The sequence below is a fragment of the Lissotriton helveticus genome, chromosome 10, assembly GCF_964261635.1.
Source record: "Lissotriton helveticus chromosome 10, aLisHel1.1, whole genome shotgun sequence".
NCBI classification, from domain to species: domain Eukaryota; kingdom Metazoa; phylum Chordata; class Amphibia; order Caudata; family Salamandridae; genus Lissotriton; species Lissotriton helveticus.
In genome coordinates, this window is record NC_136071.1 from 603,642,429 (window position 1) to 603,665,684 (window position 23,256).

At 45.5% G+C, this 23,256-nt stretch overlaps 1 protein-coding gene across 1 annotated transcript in view; it reads left to right on the forward strand.

Annotated features, from left to right (window-relative positions):
• Positions 1 to 23,256, forward strand: part of TRAP1 (TNF receptor associated protein 1) — a 195,884-nt gene that overhangs the window by 92,165 nt on the left and 80,463 nt on the right. The window contains exons 12-13 of the mRNA XM_078663136.1: positions 16,641 to 16,788; positions 17,483 to 17,668. Coding sequence (XP_078519262.1) covers positions 16,641 to 16,788; positions 17,483 to 17,668 — 334 coding nt within the window. The remainder of the gene's footprint in view (positions 1 to 16,640; positions 16,789 to 17,482; positions 17,669 to 23,256) is intronic.

Below are 23,256 nucleotides of genomic sequence, written 5' to 3' on the forward strand. Positions count from 1 at the left end.
CCAATCCACCCAGGAATCAGTGTCAGCCTGAACATAGCAGCGGAGATACTGTTTTAGTGACTGATTGAGTCTCTCTGTTTGACCATCCGACTGCGGATGATAGCTGGTGGATAGGGACGAAGATATGTGTAACTCAGCACACCAAACTTTCCAAAAGCCCGCAGTAAATTGAGCCCCCCTGTCCGACATTATCACTTTCGGGACACCGTGTAGCCTCACTATGTGTGTTAATAGTAAATGTGCCAACTGACCCGCTGTAGGTACCTTCTCACAAGCGATGAAGTGGCCCATTTTCGTGAGGTAATCCACCACCACTAGAATGGCGGTTTTCCCTTGGTCTTTCGGCAACCCGACAATGAAGTCTACCGACACACTTTCCCAAGGCATTTCTGGAGTGGGTAAAGGTTGTAGATATCCCTGTGTTTGTTGACGGTCCGATTTCATTCGTGCGCATTGCACACACTGGGTTCCCCAGCGCTTCAAATCCAGGCGGATGGAGGGCCACCAAAATTGTCTCAAAGCTTTTTCCAAAGTCTTCACATATCCCATGTGTCCTGCACTAGGCATTTGGTGGCACCAGTGAAATACCGTACGTTGTAAGGCCTTGGTAGGCACAAGTGCTTGTTTCCCTTTCATGGCGACACCTTGTCTCATCTTCCATTCTGGATGATGGCGCAGCCAAGTTCTCCAGACGCATGACTGGATCCCAGAGCGCAAGGATTGTAGAAAATCACAGGATTGTGTGACACATACGACTTTCGCTGGGTCGATTATAGATCTGGTCGGAGTCAGGGTATGCAACACCGGATGTTCTTGTCGGGTCAGGGCATCTGCTTTCTTGTTGTGCACTCCGGGGCGGTAGGTCACAACGAATCGATATTCCTCGAAGAAGAGCATCCAGCGTAATTGTCTGGGCGTGAGATGTCGGGCGGCTCTTATGAACTGTAGATTACGGTGATCCGTATAGACGGTTACCTGATGAACCGCTCCCAAGAGCCAATGCCTCCACTCCACAAAGGCATCTCTTATAGCCAGCAACTCCTTTTCGGCTATTGTGTAATTTATTTCCGCCGGACTGAGTTTTCGGGACATAAAAGCGATAGGATGCAGAACGCTTGTATGTTCCTGTCTTTGTGAAAGAACCGCCCCCAAGGCCACTTCAGAGGCATCAGCCTCTACTATGAACGGCAAGTTGGGGTTTGCATGCTTTAGAATTGGAGCACCGATAAAGGCTTCTTTCAACCCATCCAACGCTTGCTGTGCTTCTTCACTCCAGACGAACGGCACGTTCTTTCGTGTTAGCCGTGTCAAGGGGGTAACCAGGGCCGAAAACCCCCCAATGAACCTTCTATAAAAGTTTGCAAATCCCAGCAGGCATTGGATATCCTTGACTGTGCATGGACGAGGCCAGTTCTTTATGGCTTGTACTTTTCTCTCAGCCATTAGCTGGCCGGACGGCGTAAGCATCACTCCCAAAAACTCAACGGTGGTCACGTGGAACTCACATTTCGTGATCTTACAATAGAGATGATGTTTCATCAGGGCTTCGAGTACCTGGCTCACATGTTGTTGATGTTCACCCGTTGTGTTGGAGTAGACCAAAATGTCGTCTATGTAGACGACTACAAAGAGGTCTAAGTACTCTCGCAACACCTCGTTCAGGAAATACTGAAACGCGGCTGGGGCGTTACACAGCCCAAAGGGCATCACTAGATACTCAAAGAGCCCATACCGCGTCTTGAATGCCGTCTTCCATTCGTCACCCCTTCTTATGCGAACCAGGTGGTATGCCCCTCGCAGATCCAACTTGGTGTAGATGGTGGCTGCTCTAACTTGCTCCAGTAGAACAGGAATCAGGGGTACGGGGTATTGATTCTTCACCATGACGGTGTTTAGAGCACGGTAGTCGATGCAACACCTCTTTTCACCGTTAGCTTTCGGTATAAAAAACAACGGAGACGAGGCAGGTGACCGCGAAGGACGAATGTACCCCAGAGCCAGATATTTATCCAGATAAGCTCTCAGGTATTCATTCTCCGGTACTGTAAGGGCGTATAACCTGCCGTTAGGTATTACCGCGTCGGGAACCAGATCGATACGACAATCGAAGTCTCTGTGAGGCGGGAGAGCCTCGGCTTGTTCCTCGCTGAACACTTTGGCGTAAGCGGCATAACAGGACGGGAGTACAACTTCTTTCTCTGCGGCTGTGGCTATGTTAAATACCCTGGCCAAGGCATGAGACGGACTCCCGTTAGACCCCAAACAGTGTTCCTTGCAATACTCCGATTTGAAAAGGATTGTTTTTGAAGTCCAATGGACGTAAGGTTCGTGTTTTTGTAGCCAGGGGAGCCCCAAGATGATGCCGTATTGGGGTGCTTGGATAATATTAAACGTAATCGTTTCTTGATGCACTCCCTTACAGACACACAATATTTCCGGCGTGTGGTATTTTATGGGTCCGGCTATCAGTTCACTACCATCGACCGCATACACTGGTTCAGGCTGTTTCTTAGCTATGAGCTGGATACCCAGCCTTTCTGCTTCAAGATAGTCCATAAAATAACCAGTGGCCCCTGAATCCACCATTGCTTTTACATCTTGCTCTCCAGATTCCAACAACATCACCAATGAAATGAATACATGGTTCTTTTCTTGATCGCAACAGGCTGTAACTGAAGGGATAACGATAGAGCTTGAGGGTTCCCCTTCTTTCACTCTCAAGCACTGGGGTTTTCCGACTTCTTCTCAACCGTTCCAGCTGCCATTTGACCAGCCCTGAATCTTCCTGTTTTTGGCTTCACCGGACACTCCCGTAGGTAGTGTCCCTTCTTTCCACAGTACAAACAGAGCCCGTTCTTCCGACGATGCTCTTTCTCGCTAAATGTCAAAGAGGCTCGGACTGCTCCGATTTCCATGGCGTCTTGTGAGGTAGTAGGCTTCTCGTTACCCCCTCCGCTTCGTTCATGTCCCACAACGATAGGCTCTTTCTTTCTTAATTCTCCTTTGCGTTCCCTTATTCTATGATCAAGCCGGAGAGCGAGTTCAATAAGTGCAGAACAGGTACGCGGTTGAGGGTCTATGTGCGCCAGCACGTCTTTCATCTCGTCATTTAGTCCTTGATAGAACAATGCCGATTGTTTGACCTCAGGCCAATCCGTCTCTGCTATAAGGCGACGAAAGTTGTTTAAGTAAGAAACCAAGTCAGTATTGCCCTGTTTAAGCACCAACAACTCACGGTCTGCTGAGAAGGTTTCGGCTCTACGATCAAAGGTTTTCTCGAATTCTACCCTGAACTTGTCCAAATCGTAGAGTAAGGGATCGTCTCTCCTGACCACAGGAACTGCCCATTGAGCTGCCTCCCCACCTAGATATGAAATCAAGAAGGCCACTCGGGCCTGGTTTGTAGCAAACATTTTGGGCTTGCACATGAAGTGCAGAAGTATTTGGGTCATAAACACCTGCACCTTCTTGTTATCCCCATAATACCTTTCAGGTGGTGCCAGCGGGATTTGTGTGGGCATTTCTACTACTAGTGAAGGTGGAGCGGTGGTACTTGTCCCCGCATCGAATGGATTCCCCTGCAACCTGTTCATGCGAGCTTTTAAGTGTGCATTTTCGTTTCTAGAAGCAGCTACCTCTCTATTGGAGGCAGCCAGTTCCGTTTGTACCAGGGCCAAAGCAGCCAGAACATCGTCAAGCGTAGCCATTATCTATCAACACAGCCAAGAGGAGGACGGTAACCGTGGGCCGATAATTCTGTCAGGTTCCACACGTTACTCCTCGGGGCTGTGTTGAAAGTCCTTACTCCACACCCACACGACCACCCCGTGGCCCGATAATAAATATCACAGACAAAAGGATGTTCCCGCGAGCACGGGGAAGGAAGGGAACAGCGGGGAGGGAGATCTGCAACGATAAGAACAAGAGGTTTAGAGTCACACCCCTCCCTATCTTAAGTATCACTTTGAACCACTAACAATATTCACACAGTCCTTTATACTTAATCACTAGCATACCTGTAAAGAAAAATACACAGTCTTGATATACAGGAGAGGGAGGTGAGGTCCTATCAGTAGCGGGAATTGGCTCTAAGGAACAAAAGAATGAACATGAGACTTTATAACATTCGCATTAAGAGCCTATACTACTACCACACCACACCTACCACTTAGTGTGAATGTTCTGCTTTTAGCCACTTCTTCCAAAGTACTTAGGTACCCCCCTGTTGTTCTCTCCTGTATCGTGAAATAAAGCAAAAAACAGGTTGTCTTCAAAACAAAGAACTTGCAATGGGTTAAAGGTTCAATTCACCCTCATGTCCATTTGTAAATCAGCATTCAAATGTTAACATTGTACTTCTGTGCAGAATTAGTACTTGTGATCTGCACTATTCAGATTTCGAAAGTACTCTCACTCGGGAGAGACGTGGGTGGTTATGCCAAAGCCACATAGGCAGCACTTCCAACTCGTACCATTGACTGACTGTCAAGAGTTAATTCTCATCTGTCGAGTAAAGTCACCGTTTTCCCCGCAAGAGAAAGCAGCCGCGTTTCTCCAGCAAAACGGGGAAAACGAACACAGGTTTCCGAGTGGATCACTCGGTTCACACACAGCCGTGTGTGTATCCAAAACAAGCTCACCCTTCGTTCCGCGGGTCACGGGTCCGTGTGCCTCCAGCCGGCGACCACACGTACACAATACTACTCACGGTAGCCTCGGGATCCAAAAGCAGCTCCTCGATGGTTCTCGCTCTCGGCAGAATTATCTGCTCTGTTCCTGCTTGTTTCCGGGTTTAAGTTTCCTAATCTGCGCGTCTGACGTCACGCGCTACGTACCCCATAGCCCTCTGGGGATTGTGGTTCGAATGTATTTGGTTGCCGTTTCTCACGCATTGTGCGGACGGCGGCCCACGAAGCCTGATTCCTGACAGACAGGAACAGACTAATTTGCATGTAGCCAGGTTCTGAGCTGGGATGGTGCAGTGAGCTAAAAAACGGTGATGGATCAAGCCCTGATCTTTGGACTGGGTAAGAGTGGTCTGCTTAATTCAGACACTCTGTTCATCACCACCCCCTTTTCTGAATCATTTTGTCCACCATAAGCGTGGAAGGGTATACTCAGATGTGAGTCCCTTGCTCATTGCACCATCAGGATTCAAGCAAGCCGGGCCGACAACGGCTGAAATGCCAGAAACCGGTCCCCGGAAGCTTGTTTCCTTCCCAGTATAAGAATTGGCTTGCTAGTTTGGTTTGCCCTGTTCCCATCATGCACTGGGACAGGAACAGACTAATTTGCATGTAGCCAGGTTCTGAGCTGGGATGGTGCAGTGAGCTAAAAAACGGTGATGGATCAAGCCCTGATCTTTGGACTGGGTAAGAGTGGTCTGCTTAATTCAGACACTCTGTTCATCACCACCCCCTTTTCTGAATCATTTTGTCCACCATAAGCGTGGAAGGGTATACTCAGATGTGAGTCCCTTGCTCATTGCACCATCAGGATTCAAGCAAGCCGGGCCGACGACGGCTGAAATGCCAGAAACCGGTCCCCGGAAGCTTGTTTCCTTCCCAGTATAAGAATTGGCTTGGTAGTGTGGTTTGCCCTGTTCCCATCATGCACTGGGACAGGAACAGACTAATTTGCATGTAGCCAGGTTCTGAGCTGGGATGGTGCAGTGAGCTAAAAAACGGTGATGGATCAAGCCCTGATCTTTGGACTGGGTAAGAGTGGTCTGCTTAATTCAGACACTCTGTTCATCACCACCCCCTTTTCTGTGACACTGGCATTAAGGCATATTCTGACATGGGCTTAAAGAATACCAATATGGTAGCAGGGAGATGGTGATGTATAGAAATCTTTAAAGTGCTAATGTGGGCGTTCAGGCTTCTTGGTGGTCATATATTGAAGCAAAGAGATATCCCCATACCTTCGCTCTCAAAGCTTATCTGGAATAAGTAGGTTTTCAATGTCTTTCGAAGGGACAGTAAGCTACTCTAGGTTCGAATAAATGTTGTAAGCGTGTTCCACAGTTGTAGGGCCATAATAGAAAAGGCTTTGCAGCCAGTTCTGGCATATCTTACTTTAGGGGACATTTAACAGATGTAGATTGTCTAACCTCGGATTTTTAGTGCCTTGCACATAATGCTTTTTAAACTTTGCCTCACTTCTCTGGAAGCCAGTGAAGAGATTTTCACGTTCCTGTAACTGTATCCCGTTTATCCAGATTGAAAATTGTTATAACTGTTGCAGTGCTTACTAATAGATCAGCATAGCATTCTCTTGCAAGGATAAAAGAAAGGTATGATGTTGCCCCTCGTTTGGGGTTTCTTCTTTTATAAAGTCTCTGGCAAATTCCCAGTGATGTAGTATCACACCACCATCGGAAGACTGTCATATGCTCAAATTCACATAATGTCATCTAGGAAACTTTCAACAGTGAAATGCTTTTCCATGCTGGTCATGAGAAAAGAAAGATTTAAGAGTCCACATAGGCCTAATATTGGTGAAAAAGAAATGCAACGTATCCATCTGGAGTAACAGCTAAAATCCTGTTCCCACAGGAATATTTCACTGTGAACATTGAAAAAACGTATAGGAATGTTGAGGTTTATACATTGTCAGAACAAATAAAGCAACATTTCACTAGTTGTAAATAATCCATTGTATTAGGTCAGGGGAAAGAGCAGCATTAGAGAAAAAGCATTTTCCAAAAAGCCTTTAAGTTAGCATCAGACGTTTTAAATGAAAATAACTATAAATCAATATCAGATGTAGTGTCATGAAATCAATTCAAATACAGAATAAGTCTAACTTTCACCAGAGATTATTAAATGGAAATGGCTAATGTTAGAATTACCCTACTTCCATAATTTGTCTCAACATTCATGTAAGTGTATAATTTTCTGAGTTCATACTTCAAAATTCGTTTTTTACTTTTCATAAACTATAGAATCTCTAGTATTATGCAAAATTTCTAGATTGTATCTAGTTTCCACACATGTTTGCACTGTCTTTTCTAAATGGTGCGTTCTAAAAGAATTTGAAACACTAGGCCACTTTATTAAAAATACAATTTCACAGTAAACATTAATAAACAACATGTCCATAACAAACTCTGATTAATGCTACTCAGTTATATGTATTAGTTTTGCTTTGTATGTATGTTTTCTTTATATTGTATTTTAAAGCACATTTTTACGGTGCTTCTACTACACTTCTCATTGCCAAAAATCAATAACAAACCGATTTCTTAAATCATCATTCACCTTATCATGGAATAAAAAATGTAGGGATCATCTGCATGCGAAAACCGTTTAAAACCAAGACTTTTAGCTATAGCTGCAAAGGGTTTTACATAGAAATTAAGTTTGGCGAAACAGCTGATCCCTGCACGACTTCATACTTTATTGGACGCATACTAGATTCACAGGATGGTAGTTTGACCCTGTATTTTCTATCCTCTAAAATGAGAAGCACCAATTGAGAGCAGGTCCCTTAAAAATGTGCCTGCTTAGCTCGAGTTTGATGGTCTAACTTGTCAAAGGCAGTGACACCGTGAGTGAACTTTACCAGACATGTGTGATTAACTTTGTACAGTTCTAATCTTGTCATGTTAAAAGCAGCTACTAATGCAGACTGTGTTCCCTCCCTTGGTGTAGACCCCATTGCAACTTCATCTAGCAGGTGATGTTCTTCAGTAAGTTGGAGAGCTATTGCACTACATATTTTTCTCACATTGGATGGTAATTACTAGCTTCAACAGGTTCAAGATCAAGCTTCTTTATTATTTGTTTAGCCACTCGTGTTTTTTCTGCATTCAGGGACTATTCCCTCAGGATAGACATCAAGAGGAGAACCAGATTTTATTTCACTGAGCCCTTTCTGTACTACCGATTCTGAAATCATCGGAAGGCTATCTGCTACCCTGCTACTTCCTTTCCTTCTCTTAAGTCTTTCACTTCATGTACATCTCCCTGACTCTTCTCTCTTTTTTCAAGTCTTTAAAAATATCACCTATTTTCTGTATGAAATACCACGCTACGCGTACGGCCCATATTTTCCATGTCTTGAGTAGCTTCTTTATCATCTTTTATCTGTGTGGATATTAAAATCTCACTACAAATCAATTTCCCACCCTTCATGTACATTACAGTTTGCAATCCTAATAGCATTTCAATAAAGGAAGCTTCGGCTGATAGGAAGGGATGTATGGATATTAGTCTACTGATTGATATTAACCTAGTTTAGGGGATCAAGTGGCTATTAAAATCGTTGTGTGGTGTCATCAGAAAAGAATTTATGGCTGTAAAATATTTTGTTTAATGGACATCTAGCAGAGTGTGCCGTCTGTCAGGGCATATGAATCTTCATTAGGCATAGGTGAAAGCAGAGGTTGTGGGTGGCATCTGTGTATGGTTGGAAGAGATCTTAGTTGATCGATTTGTGTGGGGCAGAGGATTCAGTTGGCATGCAACACTGTGTCTTCTGTTGAGGTATGGCACACAGCAGTCCCTTTGTAAGTGTTGGGAGTAGCAGAACCGTCTTTCAGCATATATAGTTTCAGGAACATGGGTGGTATTCCAATCTTTCAGGCTGGCACTATCGTAAATAGATCGTCTCGAGGTTTCCCATTGTGTATGTGGTAGCTGAATATGTGAGGTATGCGGATCTTTCAGACTTTAAGTCCACATGCATTCAACATCTTTCTGGTTGCATTTGGGATTCCAACTGTGTTGCTACTTGTGCAAGGATGATGCATCAGATTATGCTTGTGTCGATGTGCTATTGTGGATGTGGCGTCTTGACAGGAAATTATGTGTATATTTGACTGAGATTGTGCAAGGTATACAACTAGCATTGATTATGTTATGCACATGTGATGATAACTCAAAACACAGAGTATATGTGCCATTGGCTGTGGGTTTAGTAGAGTATGCAAAAGGTAACTTCAGCTGTAAATGATACATGGGTGGCAGTGGTAATGTTTTGTGTGTGTGTGTGAGCAACAAATGATAACAGGATGTTCGAGGCATATGGGCTGCAGATGGTACATTTATGAATAGATCGCCATCTGGTGTTGGGCTCGGATGATTGCACTTTGTTTTTCTTCTGGAGAAGTCTTTGTCGTCATAGGTGACTCCTCCTCTCGGTGTTAGTGCGCATGGGCATCGGCTCCATCCTTAGATTGTTTTTTTCCGCCATCGGGTTCGGATGAGGATCGAAGCGCTCCGGACCGACTTCAACAAAGAAGGTTATAACCGGCGCGTATTCCTTTCCAAATCGACGGTATCGTTATCGAACGCGACTTCACTCCATACCGACGCGATTCGAAGGACGACGACTACGAGAAACTCGACGTAGTCCAGCCCGGGGTCCATGGAAAGGACTCCATTCAAAAAATGTCCAACGGTGGTGCTAAGTTCCCACACAAGGACCTACACGAAGTGTGCAACCTCTGCTTGTCCCCTGAACACGAATCCAGGGACTGTGAGGCCTGTGCAGCGTTCTCGTCAAAGTCGACGATTAGAAACCGTCGAGCCCGAAGACACGAGGTATCGAGAATGCAGTCACAAGCAATCCCGGAGCTGTTCGAGGACCAGCACCCAGAAGAGGAGGAAGATGAGGCCGACGAGGCGGGGTCAGAAGCGGACGAGTCCGACGTCGAGGAAATCGACGTCCAACAAACCGTGAGTGACGACGTCCCTTTACCGAAAAACAGACCCCGCACGGTGTCGACCCCGCCCTCGAGCCCGGTCAGACAACCGAAAAAAGTTTCCAACGCCCCGCCTTCGAGCCCGGCAACGAAACAGAAACCGAAACACTCGGTCCCCCATCATAGTGGTTCCGGTTCCGATAAACCGACCACATCGACACCGAAGCACCAGGTCAAGGAAAGCTCGAAGTCGAAGCAGTCCATGTCGACACCGAAGCACGCTTCGGCGCCGAAAACACCCTCGACACCGGGGACATCTTCGATACCGAAGAAGTCGGATCCGAACAAAACTTCGGCACCGAAAATACAAATGGACATTTCAAAGAAAAAACACCTTTCGGAACCGAAAACTGCGGTACCGACACAGGAACACGGAACGGATCCTAAACAAAAGACTTTGTTTATTGACCCAAAGACTGGCAAGGTAGTCACAGAACTACCTAAAAAGAGGAAACATGAACATTTGGACGACAAGGCTCATCCAAAGAAGAGAACAATGGGGACGAATACAACTCCTCCCCCTTCTCCCAAACCTCACACACCATCTTCACCTCTTCCTCACAATAGGCCAGATATTCCTCCCACACGTCCATCTACACCTACAACAGATGGAGAGAGTGACACAGGGGAGGGGGGACACCCTGGGGATGATGAGGACACAATCCCAGAGGAGGCAGACCCATGGGAGGAGTATAATGTGGGATCAGGTAATGATACCGACCTTGAGTCATATCCCTCAAAACCTTCACCTCCTGATGACAATACTGGGTTTGCACAACTCATTACTAGAGCAGCAACATTTCATAAGGTAGACCTACATACAGAACCTCTAGTACAGGACTTCTTATTAGAGACACTACCTACTGCACAAAAAACATCAGGAACACTACCAATGCTAAAAGGCCTTCTCAGTCATACATCAGAGATATTCAAAGACCCAGTGAGGGCTAGGGTATTGAACCCAAGAATTGATAAAAAATATAGGGCAGCTCCAAAAGACCCAATATACATTAAGGGACAAATTCCTCTAGACTCACTAGTGGTCACAAACGCTCGCAAGAGAGCAAACTCTTTATCTACAGGAGAAGCGCCACCTCCTGACAAAGAGTCTAAACTAATAGATGCCTCTGGCAAGAGAGTAGCATCTCAAGCGGCAAACAGTTGGCGCATAGCTAATACGCAAGCACTACTTGCAAGGTATGACAGAGCGCATTATGATGAGTTAGAAACACTCATCAAACATCTCCCTAAAGAACATCAAAAGAGAGCTGATCAACTTATACAAGAAGGGAAGTTAATTACTAACACTTCAATAAAGTGCGCCCTAGACGCGGCAGAAACTGCGGCAAGGTCGACAAATACAAGCATCATGTTAAGGAGACATGCATGGCTCAGAGTGTCAGGATTCAAACAAGAGGTACAAACCTCGTTACTTAACCAACCTTTTGATGGGAAAACACTTTTTGGCACAGGGACAGATGAGGCCCTAGAAAAAATGAAAAAGGATACAGAAACGGCTAAATCAATGGGAGCATTGCAACAGCCGACACAAAGAGGTTCCTTTCGTAGATCCACCTATAGAGGAGGATCCAAAGGTACAGGTACAAACCAACAGCAAACCTCTTTTACACCTACATCACCCAGAGGTAATTCTAGAGGTGGATACAGGGGTAACAACAACAAGGGTAGAGGTCGCGGAAACAACAACAACCGCAACTCTCCAACCCCAAAACAGTGACTTCATAGAGCTTCCCCCAGACCATATAACACTGGTAGGGGGACGCCTATCACAGTTCCTACCTGTCTGGGAAAACATCACATCAGACAAGTGGGTAAGACAAATTATCCAACATGGTTATTGCCTAGAACTCACAGCTACCCCACCAAACATCCCCCCCAAACAGCGTCCAATGAAACAAGATCACCTGACACTGTTAAAACAGGAAGTAATATCACTGCTAGAAAAGCATGCCATAGAGAAGGTTCCACAGCACCAACAGGGAACAGGAGTATACTCCCTATACTTCCTAATCCCCAAAAAGGACGGGTCTCTAAGGCCAATACTGGACCTAAGACCTCTCAACGCATACATAAATTCGGAACATTTCCACATGGTCACGCTCCAACAAGTACTTCCTTTACTGAAGAAAGGGGACTTTCTTTCTACACTGGATCTAAAAGACGCTTACTTTCATATCCCTATTCACAAAGCCCACAGGAAATACCTCAGGTTTGTGGTAGAAGGACAACATTATCAGTTCAAAGTCCTCCCATTTGGTGTCACAACGGCACCAAGGGTGTTCACAAAATGCCTGGCAGTGGTAGCAGCTCACCTAAGAAGACAACAAATTCATGTCTTCCCATACTTGGACGACTGGCTAATAAAAGCCAGGTCACAAGAGGAGTGTCTGCAACACACACAAAAGACAATTCAGCTACTACACCAGCTAGGGTTCACGGTGAACTACACAAAGTCACACCTACAACCAAACAAAGTTCAACAATATCTGGGGGCTACCATAGACACAGAAAAAGCCAAAGTGTACCCCAACCCAATCAGAGTCCAAGCAATGCTTACAATCATTCAGAGATTTCAGCCACAACACTCACTAACAGCAAGAGTGTTCATGCAGCTATTAGGCATGATGTCATCCTGCATACTGCTAATACCATATGCAAAACTACAAATGCGTCCGCTACAAGAATGCTTAGCGACACAGTGGAATCAGGCTCAAGGACAGATTACGGATCTGGTGTTGGTAGACGACCGCACACACCGCTCTCTGAAGTGGTGGAACAGAACAAACATTACCAAGGGGCGGTCGTTCCTAGAGCCAATTCCACAGGTGACAATAACAGCAGACGCATCGCTCACCGGATGGGGAGCACATATGGACAAATATACAGTACAAGGAAGGTGGAGTGTGCAGGAAAGAACACTGCACATCAACTATCTAGAACTACTGGCAGTGTTTCTAGCATTGAAAGCCTTTCAGATACATGTTATCCACAAAGCAGTCCTGATCAGAACAGACAACATGACAGCAATGTATTATATTCAAAAACAGGGGGGGACGCACTCTCTCCAATTATCCAGACTAGCACAGGAAATTTGGAGATGGGCCATTCCTCAAAACATCTATCTGTTAGCCGAACACCTACCAGGAGTTCAAAACCAGATAGCAGACATCTTAAGCAGACAGTCGGAACAAATACACGAATGGGAACTGCACCAACAAATACTGCAGCCATTCTTCCAAAGATGGGGACAACCAGAGATAGACCTATTTGCCACTCATCAGAACGCAAAATGCCAAAGCTTCGCGTCCAGGTACCCACATCACCTGTCGCAGGGCAATGCGTTATGGATAAATTGGTCGAACAAATTTGCATACGCTTTTCCCCCTCTCCCACTAATCCCATTAGTGGTCAGGAAACTGCAACAACATTCAATGACCATGATACTAGTAGCACCCACGTGGGCAAGACAGCCGTGGTTCACCACGCTCCTGCAACTCTCACAAGTGCCACATCAAAAGCTACGGATTCTACCCATGCACCTTACACAGAACCATGGAGAAATAATGCACCCAGATCCAACTCAATTGAACTTAGCGATCTGGCTCCTGAAATCCTAGAATTTGGGTACTTAGATCTCCCCCCAAATTGCATGGAAATAATTAAACAAGCGAGACGTCCAACCACCAGAGCATGCTATGCAGCTAAGTGGAAGAGGTTTGCTATACACTGTACTAATAACAATATCAACCCTCTAGACGTATCAACAAGGGAGATTATTTGCTACTTGTTACACTTACAGCAATGTAATCTAGCGTACACATCTATCAGAGTACATCTAGCAGCTATAGCAGCATACCTACAAAACAGGCAGCGCATATCACTGTTCAGAGTACCAGCGATAAAAGCATTCATGGAAGGTCTTAAAAAAGTAATTCCACCAAGATTACCACCTTCCCCAGTCTGGAACCTCAACGTAGTACTCACCAGACTAATGGGGCCACCCTTCGAACCTATGCATAGGTGCGAAATACAATTCCTTACATGGAAGGTGGCATTCCTTATAGCCATTACCTCACTCAGAAGAGTAAGCGAGTTACAGGCATTAACAATACAAGAACCATTCCTACAGATACACCAGAATAAAGTGGTTCTTAGAACAAACCCAAAGTTCTTGCCTAAAGTAATTTCAGCATTCCACATCAATCAGCCAGTGGAATTACCAGTCTTCTTTCCAAAGCCACAGACGGTGGCAGAAAGGGCTCTACATACACTAGATGTTAAAAGAGCCATTTTGTACTACATAGAAAGAACACAAGACTTCAGGAAAACTAAACAACTATTTGTAGCATTTTCCCCAACACATAAGGGCAATCCTATCTCTAAAGCAGGCATCGCAAGATGGATTGTAAGATGTATACAAATATGTTACATTAAAGCAAAGAGAACATTAACTGTTCCTCCTAGAGCTCATTCCACAAGAAAACTAGGAGCATCTATGGCATTCTTAGGGAACATTCCCCTAGATGACATATGTAGAGCAGCAACTTGGTCTACACCACATACATTCACAAAGCACTACTGTGTTGATGTACAGGCTGCACAACAAGCCAGAGTGGGCCAAGCTGTATTAAAAACTCTATTTCAGACAGTTGCGACAGACACTGGTGACCACCGCTAGGGAGGTAACTGCTGTACAATCTATTCATAAATGTACCATCTGCAGCCCATATGCCTCGAACGGAATATGCTACTTACCAGTATGCATCTGTTCTTGGCATAGAGGGCTGCAGAGTGGTACATGCCCTCCCTGCCTCCCCGGAAACCTGTGTCTGTCCCAACATTATCTTATTTAGATACATTTACATGGGCATATCTTTATGTACTACACTACACTACTCCATCTAACCCTACTATGGCAAAACAATCTAAGGATGGAGCCGATGCCCATGCGCACTAACACCGAGAGGAGGAGTCACCTATGACGACAAAGACTTCTCCAGAAGAAAAACAAAGTGCAATCATCCGAGCCCAACACCAGATGGCGATCTATTCATAAATGTACCACTCTGCAGCCCTCTATGCCAAGAACAGATGCATACTGGTAAGTAGCATATTCCTTCTACACAGAAAGGAAAATAATGTGGACATAAACACACTGGGGCGGACAACCCGTATTCAGAGTTTGTTTTGTGCAAGGTGGAAGGATGACATACATGTGCATTGAGGACCGTTGAGGCGGGATGCTTTTGGCAATACTCTTCTTTGATACATTTTGAGGAGGCATCACCTGTCAAGGTCTTTTGAGGGCACTCAGGAAAGTCATCTGGCAGTAATTATGGAGAGATGTACAAACCTCATTCTGTCTTAACCCCTTCCATGCTGGGCCGATTCCGCCGCTGTGCGGTAAACAAAAGAACAGGGCGGGGCCGTGACGAACCCCAGCCGTCATCAGCACACGAGCACCGTGGAGCATGACGGCTGGGGTTCGTCATCAGCATGGAAGGGGTTAATAGGGATTGAGTAGGGATAGATGTTTGGGGTCCAAGGGTGGTCTGTGAACTGCAAAGGAGTTAATTTGCTGGAGGTAGGGCATGGGGGAATGAATTAGTTTGGGGAATCTTAAGGTGTTGATGTGTCTGCAGTAGATGGCAGTTAAGGGAAGACAATCACAAAGTCTGATCATCTTTTAGGAACGGAGTGCCCTAAGCATGACATCAATGTTTTTAATCAGTCATCTTTGGAGAGAAAGAGTACTTTAATAGATATGGTCTGGTCATTGGGGTGTACTTAGGCTGATGACCACTGTGATCACCTGTCTAGTTTGCTGGATAGACTTCTTGGTTCAGTTGAAATTGGTACTCTAGCTACTTCGTGAGATCATGGGGCTCTTGCACTGCTGGTTCTTTGAGTGGCACTTGTTTGGAAGAAGCATATATCGATGTCCACTTCAACGGGGCATAGCAAAGGGTCTGGTGGACTCCCCCCAACATTTGTTGACCCATAGTTAAAAAATAATATTTGAGTTGTGGATTGAAATGATTGATTATGAGGTGAATGTGTATGGTTGTAGCTACCAAGTTTGCGGATTGATCTGGCAAGGATGCTGGTTGTACGAGCAAGGGGGACTTTGGGTTATGAGGCAGGAGATCAAGCAACCCATCTTTTTCTTCTTTTCTTAAGTAACCATATTGGGTCATGGTGTCATAATTTTGTTGGCAAACAAAATCACAGTTCAGGTAATTTTGGCTGTTATTAGACAGAAGACCATCATTTGCTATTGATTGAGATGTTTGCTTTTTCAGTGATCAAAGGAACATAAAGTTTTGTAGTCTAGTCCTGGATTCACAATAGTTTTAAGCATGACAGTCTAAAGTGTTAAAAACATAGTAGCACTAAGTCGGAAGACTACCTTTGGGAAAAACCTCTCTGTCCTTCTCTTTTATGATAGCAATGGGAGAAGGTACCGTCTACCTTTTGTAGTTGTGTAACATAAGCAGGCTACATCCAGGCTGAGATTAAATGTTAGTTAGGAAAACATACATTAAGAAAATGATTTAATTTCAGTTTTCAGATTCGTGCTTTTTTTCTTTTTTAGCCTGCACAGGGGATTTTTGCAATATCATATACATTGTGAGAAGTGGAAGGTGTCCTTTTTCCACTGACCACTTGCAAAGGGAGGGGGCGGGCAATTCCTGGCAGTTGGGTTTCAGGCTGTTTCCCCAAAGCTCAGTTGCCCAAAAAACACTAACTGTATTTTTTATCCTAAACGCACAGTGCTCATTTTAGTTGTCCGTAATCATCGCTTCTAACATTTCTCCCCATCTAGATCATGCTGCTGCGCTTTGAAATAGAAATATTGCTTTTCTCTCTAAGCAACCAGTGTGTCTTTATTTTCTGTTTGCCTTTGAAGGAAGCTCCGAGATGTCCTGCAGAAGCGACTGGTAAAGTTCTTTATTGACCAAAGCAAGAAGGACCCAGAGAAATATGCTAAGTTTTTTGAGGACTATGGCTTGTTCATGAGGGAAGGTATTGTAACCACAGCTGAGCAGGATGTGAAGGTGAGCTCAATAGCAAACCCATGCTTGTTCTGAAAATTGCCGCTTTTCTAAAGCAATGAATTGCAGTAAAGAAAATATTTTGATTTTGATGCATGTATATAGCATAATTCGTTCTTGAAGGCTTTATTGCATATGTTTGTGTGGTGGTCGGAACCTGGTTGCAGTTGATATTGCATGTTCAAGTTGTGTATTTGTTAGAATGGCCTCTTCCTGTCTGTCGTTGGCACAGTTTGCATTCTGTTGTATTAGATTTGTTAGTAGCTGCTCTGTGTGTGTGTGTGTGTATGTAGTGATTTTCTTTCTTGGTCATGACAGCCAGTGAAGATAAATTATAATTCCCCTTGTACTTGCATCTAAGTCATGTGCGCTGTCACAGCTCCAGTTTCCTAATCCACTCAGTAAATATGTTACTTATCCTCTTCCCCATTAAGTGTGACATTCCACTGTCCAAGCCCAGGTTGTTTGTTACCCCGGTTTCATATCAGATTTTTCTTGGAGGACATTTTGCTTGCAAGCCTAGGGTCTGTGATACCCTCTCCCTGCCCCTGACTGTATGTGTGATTTCCGACACCTCTGAGCGTGTTTTCTAAAAGGGCATTTAATAGAGAGTTGTGTAAAAACGCAAAAATTTTAAAGCAATTCTAAACCATTTTCATAATTTTTCCCCTCACTCCTATTTCCCCTCTTTCTATAGGAAGATATTGGGAAGCTATTACGATTTGAATCTTCTGCACTACCCCCTGGTCAATTGACCAGTCTTACAGAGTATGCCAGCAGGATGCAGGCTGGATCTAGGAATATTTATTACCAGTGCTCCCCCACTCGCCAGCTGGCAGAGCACTCGCCATACTTCGAGGCCATGAAGCAGAAGAACATGGAGGTAAGAAAATTGATCAATGTGAATTTGAAAGCATGACTAGAAGGATCACAGAATAGGCAAGGGATATTAAAGTGTCAAAATATAATGCAAATGGCATGACCAGTTGGTGGCAGTGTGTGTGTGTGTGTGTGGTTTTTTTGGTAGCCTGGTGTATACTGTATAACATTAATCAACGTGCACCATTACCAGTGCCTCACATAAATCAAAATATTTTTGAGTTTTGAAAGAGCGGTCTGATATTTCGGAGCATGGAAAGATGAAAATTGTTGCTCTTGACTCTTCATTGATGTGGTGCAGCACGAGTGACGTAGGTGTAGAAAATAGCCCCTCTGTTTTTTATGTTCTGTGATGTGGCTCTGGGCAAGTCTTAAAACAAATCGATTTGGTAGACTCACAAGCACTAGTACCTTAGTTACAACTCTCTTTGAACATATTAAGATAATTGTTTTTAAATCTTGAGATTCTATCACTTAATATTCATTCCTTCAATTTCAGATACCTTCTGATTGAAATATACGCTTTAGGACTTCGCATTTGGCCAGATGTAGTGTAGTCCATGTAGGAAAGTGTCCCTTTTTGACATGGTCACTCCCACTTTTTGCCTGGTATTTGATGCAATTTTGACAAAAGTGCACTGGATTCCTTGTATCCAGGTTCCCAGTGCCATATCTCTTTCCCTAAAACTGTACAATCATTCCCCCAATTGGCAATATCATTTGCACCCCAGTAACCGGTACCCCTGGTACCTAGGGCAGAGTGACTAAAGAGGGTCCCTAAGGGCTGCAGCATATATTGTGCCACCCTAAGGGACACCTCTCCACACTTGTGCAAACTGTCATTGCAGATTGTGTGGCATGGTGCAGAGAAAAGTGAAGACATAAACAACATGGCACACCTCCTGTGTGCCATGCCTGTAGACACTGCAGGTAATATAAGTGAATCACCCCTACAGTCCTAAGACAGAATGCATTATATTACATGTGAGGACATAATCTGCATGAGCAGATATGCCCCTGTGATGTCTATGTTGACTCTTGGACACTGCCAGTGAACAGATAAAGCCATCTTGAGTGTATATACTGGACACTGGTGATTAGGAGTTCCCTACCTACATGATGGTTTCACTGAAACTAAAGATGTTTGGTATTAATAACCTGACACTGATTCCGGTGATGGATTTGTTAACCCCTTCGACGCTCATGATGAGCTCAGCTCGTCATGAGGTACACCTCTCGTACGCTCATGACGAGCTGAGCTCGTCATGAACCGCGGGTTTTTTAAAACTTCAGCGCACAGCGGGAAAATGCGCCACACGCATGGAGTTAATGCATGCACCCAGAGGGCACCTTAGAGGTGCCCCTTGAAAACCTATTAATCTCTAGTGTATTGGCTGACTCTTGTAGACCAGCCTGCCACCACAGATAGGTTTATGGCCCCCTGCAGGTCAGAGCTCATGCTTTTGGAGGGCAGAAACAATGCCTTCCCCGGCCAAAGATGTGCCACCTCTTCCAAGTAGGTTGGCTAAGCAAGGCTGGAGGCTTCAAAGGCCTCTGCCATCTTTGATATGCAAATCAGGCTTTCCCCAGACAGGAAATGCCACCCTTTGCCCAGGCCTATTTGGCACCATGGCAGACTGGAATATTAGCTAGTATGGGGCGTGTTCCTAATAAGTCCACCACAGACCGGTTTCTGACCCCCAGCAAGTAAGAGCCCAAGCTCTCTGAAGACAAAAACAATGCCTGCTCCGGCCAAAGGTGTAATCACCGCCTCCAAGCAGGATGGCTAAGTAATCAGCATATCAAGGCTGGATGCTTCAAAGGCCTCTGCTGCCTTTGATATGTGACCCAGGCTTCCCCCAGAACAGGGGAAAGGCCACCCTCTGCCCCAGGCAACTTGGCACCAGGATGGTTGGGAAAATTAGCTAGTCAGGAGGCGTGTTCCCCATCAGGCTAGTTCCACCCATAAGGTGGGCTATCTGATGTGAACATGCAAACTAGAACTCCACCATCCTGTTTTTTGTGGAATTAGGCTCACTGGGTCAGGGTTATGCCCACTTCCAATAGGAAGTGGTCATATAAGGGTGTGGTTACCATAAAGGTAACAAGCCCATTGGCTACTACCTTTTCACTCTTCTTAATGCCTCTAAATTGAGTATTTAGGTGGCACCTCTGATGCCAGGAACTTAGATTTGACAGATCCAGAAGAAGAGGACAAAGAAGAGCTGTGAGAAAACGAGAACTGAAACTAGCTGTGGACTTTTGGCGCAAAACCCCAGCTGCCTGCACAAGTCTCAACAGTTGTGACCAATTGGCACGTCCCTGCAACTGAGCATCTGCCAAGAACCACGGTAGACTGCCAGCCCTTCACAAATTGCCAGCAATCTCCCTTGCAGTAGAGGAGCTACTCCCCTGCCGTCCCCAGGCACGGGAGAAGCCAAGTACAGTTCACAGCGTTGCAGCTCCTCGGCCAGACCGACACAGTAGCCGCCCTGTAAGAGGTAGTTGTGCTCCAGAAGGTCAGATCTGTCCCCCCCACCGAGTAAGAGGACATCTGAATCGACCAGAGCCTCACAGCACCAATACCCAGGGTACGGGACCCCTTGCAGCAAACAAACCTTGTATGAGCCCAATCCAGACTTCCACTGCACCAAGATCCAGCAGTCATCTAGGAACGTCCTCACCGCAGAGACCCACTTTCAGAGTTGCCCAGCTGTCATGATTTCTGCACCCTAAGCGGGGGAGACTGACAACCGCAACAGCCTTTAATGCATCATGGCCAGCTGACCTATGTACTCTGCACCTGAGCCCCCTAGCCTGGGTACCCAAGAATTTACTGTGTTTTCTGGCTCCCAAGACCCTAGTGAACTGAGCTCCTCGTTGGAGCTCCTGGACTGGTTCCCAACTCCCGCTCTGCAGCCTGTTATTAGGTGGCCCTCCTTTCCGCCAGCGTAGCACACAGCTGCCAACCTGACTAACACCTCTGTACCTGGATGCCCAGGACAGGTAATGAGTAACTGCTAATGGTATTTTGGACCTTGGCCCCCTTCGACTTTAAGTCCTGAAGGAGACCCCCGGAAACCGATCATAAATAATTGAATGCAACATATGCCTTTTTTTCTCATAGAAAAACATTGTTGTGGAAGGGCGCATTTAAGTGAGCATTTTACTTACCTGTAAAAATGGATATTTAAAAAAGTACTTACTTGATAACGAAGTTCTTGGTATCAAAATGTATATAAAAATACAACTTATTTTTAGGTCTGATGGCTTCGCGCTGTCTCGCCAGAGATCTATTGTTAGCGACTCTGCTTTCCAGGAGACAGCACCTGGCCGCGCGCATTTCCTCTCCGAGAAGGCGATCGGAGCGGGCCACGCGCACACGAACGCGCTCGCTGTGGCCAGCTGCTGTCTCCTGGGAAGCTCCAACACCACACACGCATGCGCATACACAGAGACACACACACGAGCGCCCATGCACGCACGCACCCATACATACACAGGACCCACCCCCGCCGTCGCATACACACGCGCGCGCACACACACACACACACAAATGCACCAAGACCCCCCCCCCCCTCAACAAGTAAGGCCCACTTACCGCCACTCCGGACTTCAGCCGCCACCGCGGGGCTCTCCCTCGGGCATGGGAGCCCCGCGTCACCAGCACTGCTTCTCTCCGTGGCACTCCGTGGGCGCGTGCACGGGCTTCCGAAGACGGAAGTCCCGCCCCATGGAAGGTTTCGGTTTCGTTCACGTCTGAATCGCTGGGGGCGTGTGGTGAGTACCCTTCATTTAGAACCTGCCCTTCGCCAGGGATATCGTTGCTCTTATTAAAAGCTTGTTTAATAAGTGGAACCCTAGCTGTGCGCTCGGTAATCTCATACAGAAGCTAATATCCTGAAAGGGCCAGGATGCACGATTAATTGATTGATTGGCTGCTAAGCTTGCGGGGCGGATGCATGACATAATGGCTAGAACCTTAATTACATCTACATGATGCACTGTCGTGCTTTTCTCCCAATAAAAAGTTCACTGTGTAGCATCTTTTTTATAAAAGAAGGAAACGCATCTTTAGAATGTACTGAGACAGATACAGGAGCAAAAAATAAAATGAGAGGTGTGACGCAGAGGCCAGAGCGGCTGACTCCAGGGAGCGGGGCTCATAGTTCGATCCTGGCGCCGGCAGTAGATCTGCTCAGCACCACGTGACTCTGGGCAATAGATCACTTAATCTCCCCGCACCCAGTGCCCTGAAACCTTAAATGGTGCACCCAGCGCCTTGAAACGTTAAAAGGTGACATGGTCTCGCTTTACAAATATGGATTGTTGTTGTGAATAGCTGAAAGTGAGTTTGCTGGATAGCCACAGTTCTCCTTAGTGTTCTTAAATTCTGAGCTGTAATAGCTCCTTTCCAAGATCACCTTGAATGAACTATAAACGTGGGCAGAAGAACATGCTTCGGGCCCTTTCTTCCAACGAGAATCTTAAAAGGGGCCTTCAAATATATTATCGTAATGGAGAGAGGGACGTCATACATGTGACTTACAAAAAGGCAAACTAATTTATGGTATTTTTTGATCCTATAATACGGCTTCTGATAATTTTAAAACAAACCTGCATAGCACCACCTTTGGCAAATTGGGTGTCCCGGCACCCCCCACCCGTTCATCATGGACAGTATTGTACTTTGGAGCTCTGGTTATCAGTCCTGGAGAGATTGCTCACTAGCTAATTAATCCTTTATTGTTTAATCAAGCAGGTGTAATTATGTTCACTGACCCGCCTTTCGTGTTGCCTGCTGGCTCTCGCAGAGGTATTACGACATTCCAACTCAAACTAAGTGCCTTATTGGCGTAGAACTGCTATGTCATTTTCATTGTGCAGGTAATGATTGACGTCAAAACTAGGCTGTAATAAGATGGGTTGCGTTTAATGTTTGATTACAAGCGTCCTTGAATTACCTTTTTTTTTTTTTACATATTTATATAGCGCAAACTCGACCCGAAGGTTTTGGAGCGCTATACATGAGCACGCACCAGTTACTTTACACAAGGACACATTCATTTTTTTGATAGGCACATTACCTGATTTGCACAGAATTACAGGACGTGGAGTCTACCCCGAGGCTCAAACCTTGGTTTCCCAGCTCCAAAGTCGGTAGTCTAGCCGTCCACATCCTCTCCCCAGTGATCTTACTAAAGACCTATCGCCATGTTGTAGCACTGTGAAAGGAAGGTGTAAAGCCACATTCAATGGCGCCTTGGAATAACGAATACCTAAGTCAGCCCTGTCTGGATTCAAACCCCTGACCTGCTAGTTGGACACACAGCTCAACTCCGGCCTCTTAACAAGTATTAGAAGTGGGCGGGATCAGAAGGGCACAGCGTGCCCCTACTTTTAAAAATTATGTCAGTCCGTTCCCCTACTTCTTTGTTTTTAAAAAGCGTCCCGGGACTGTAGCAATAGCCCTACTTTTAAAATTTCAACTTTTATCTTTCACCCTGTGTGGTGCTCATCGAGGAAGGCCTCTGCAGTGCCCACAACCTCCTTCACCTTCCCCTCTGTGTCTAGGGGCCTCCATAACAACAC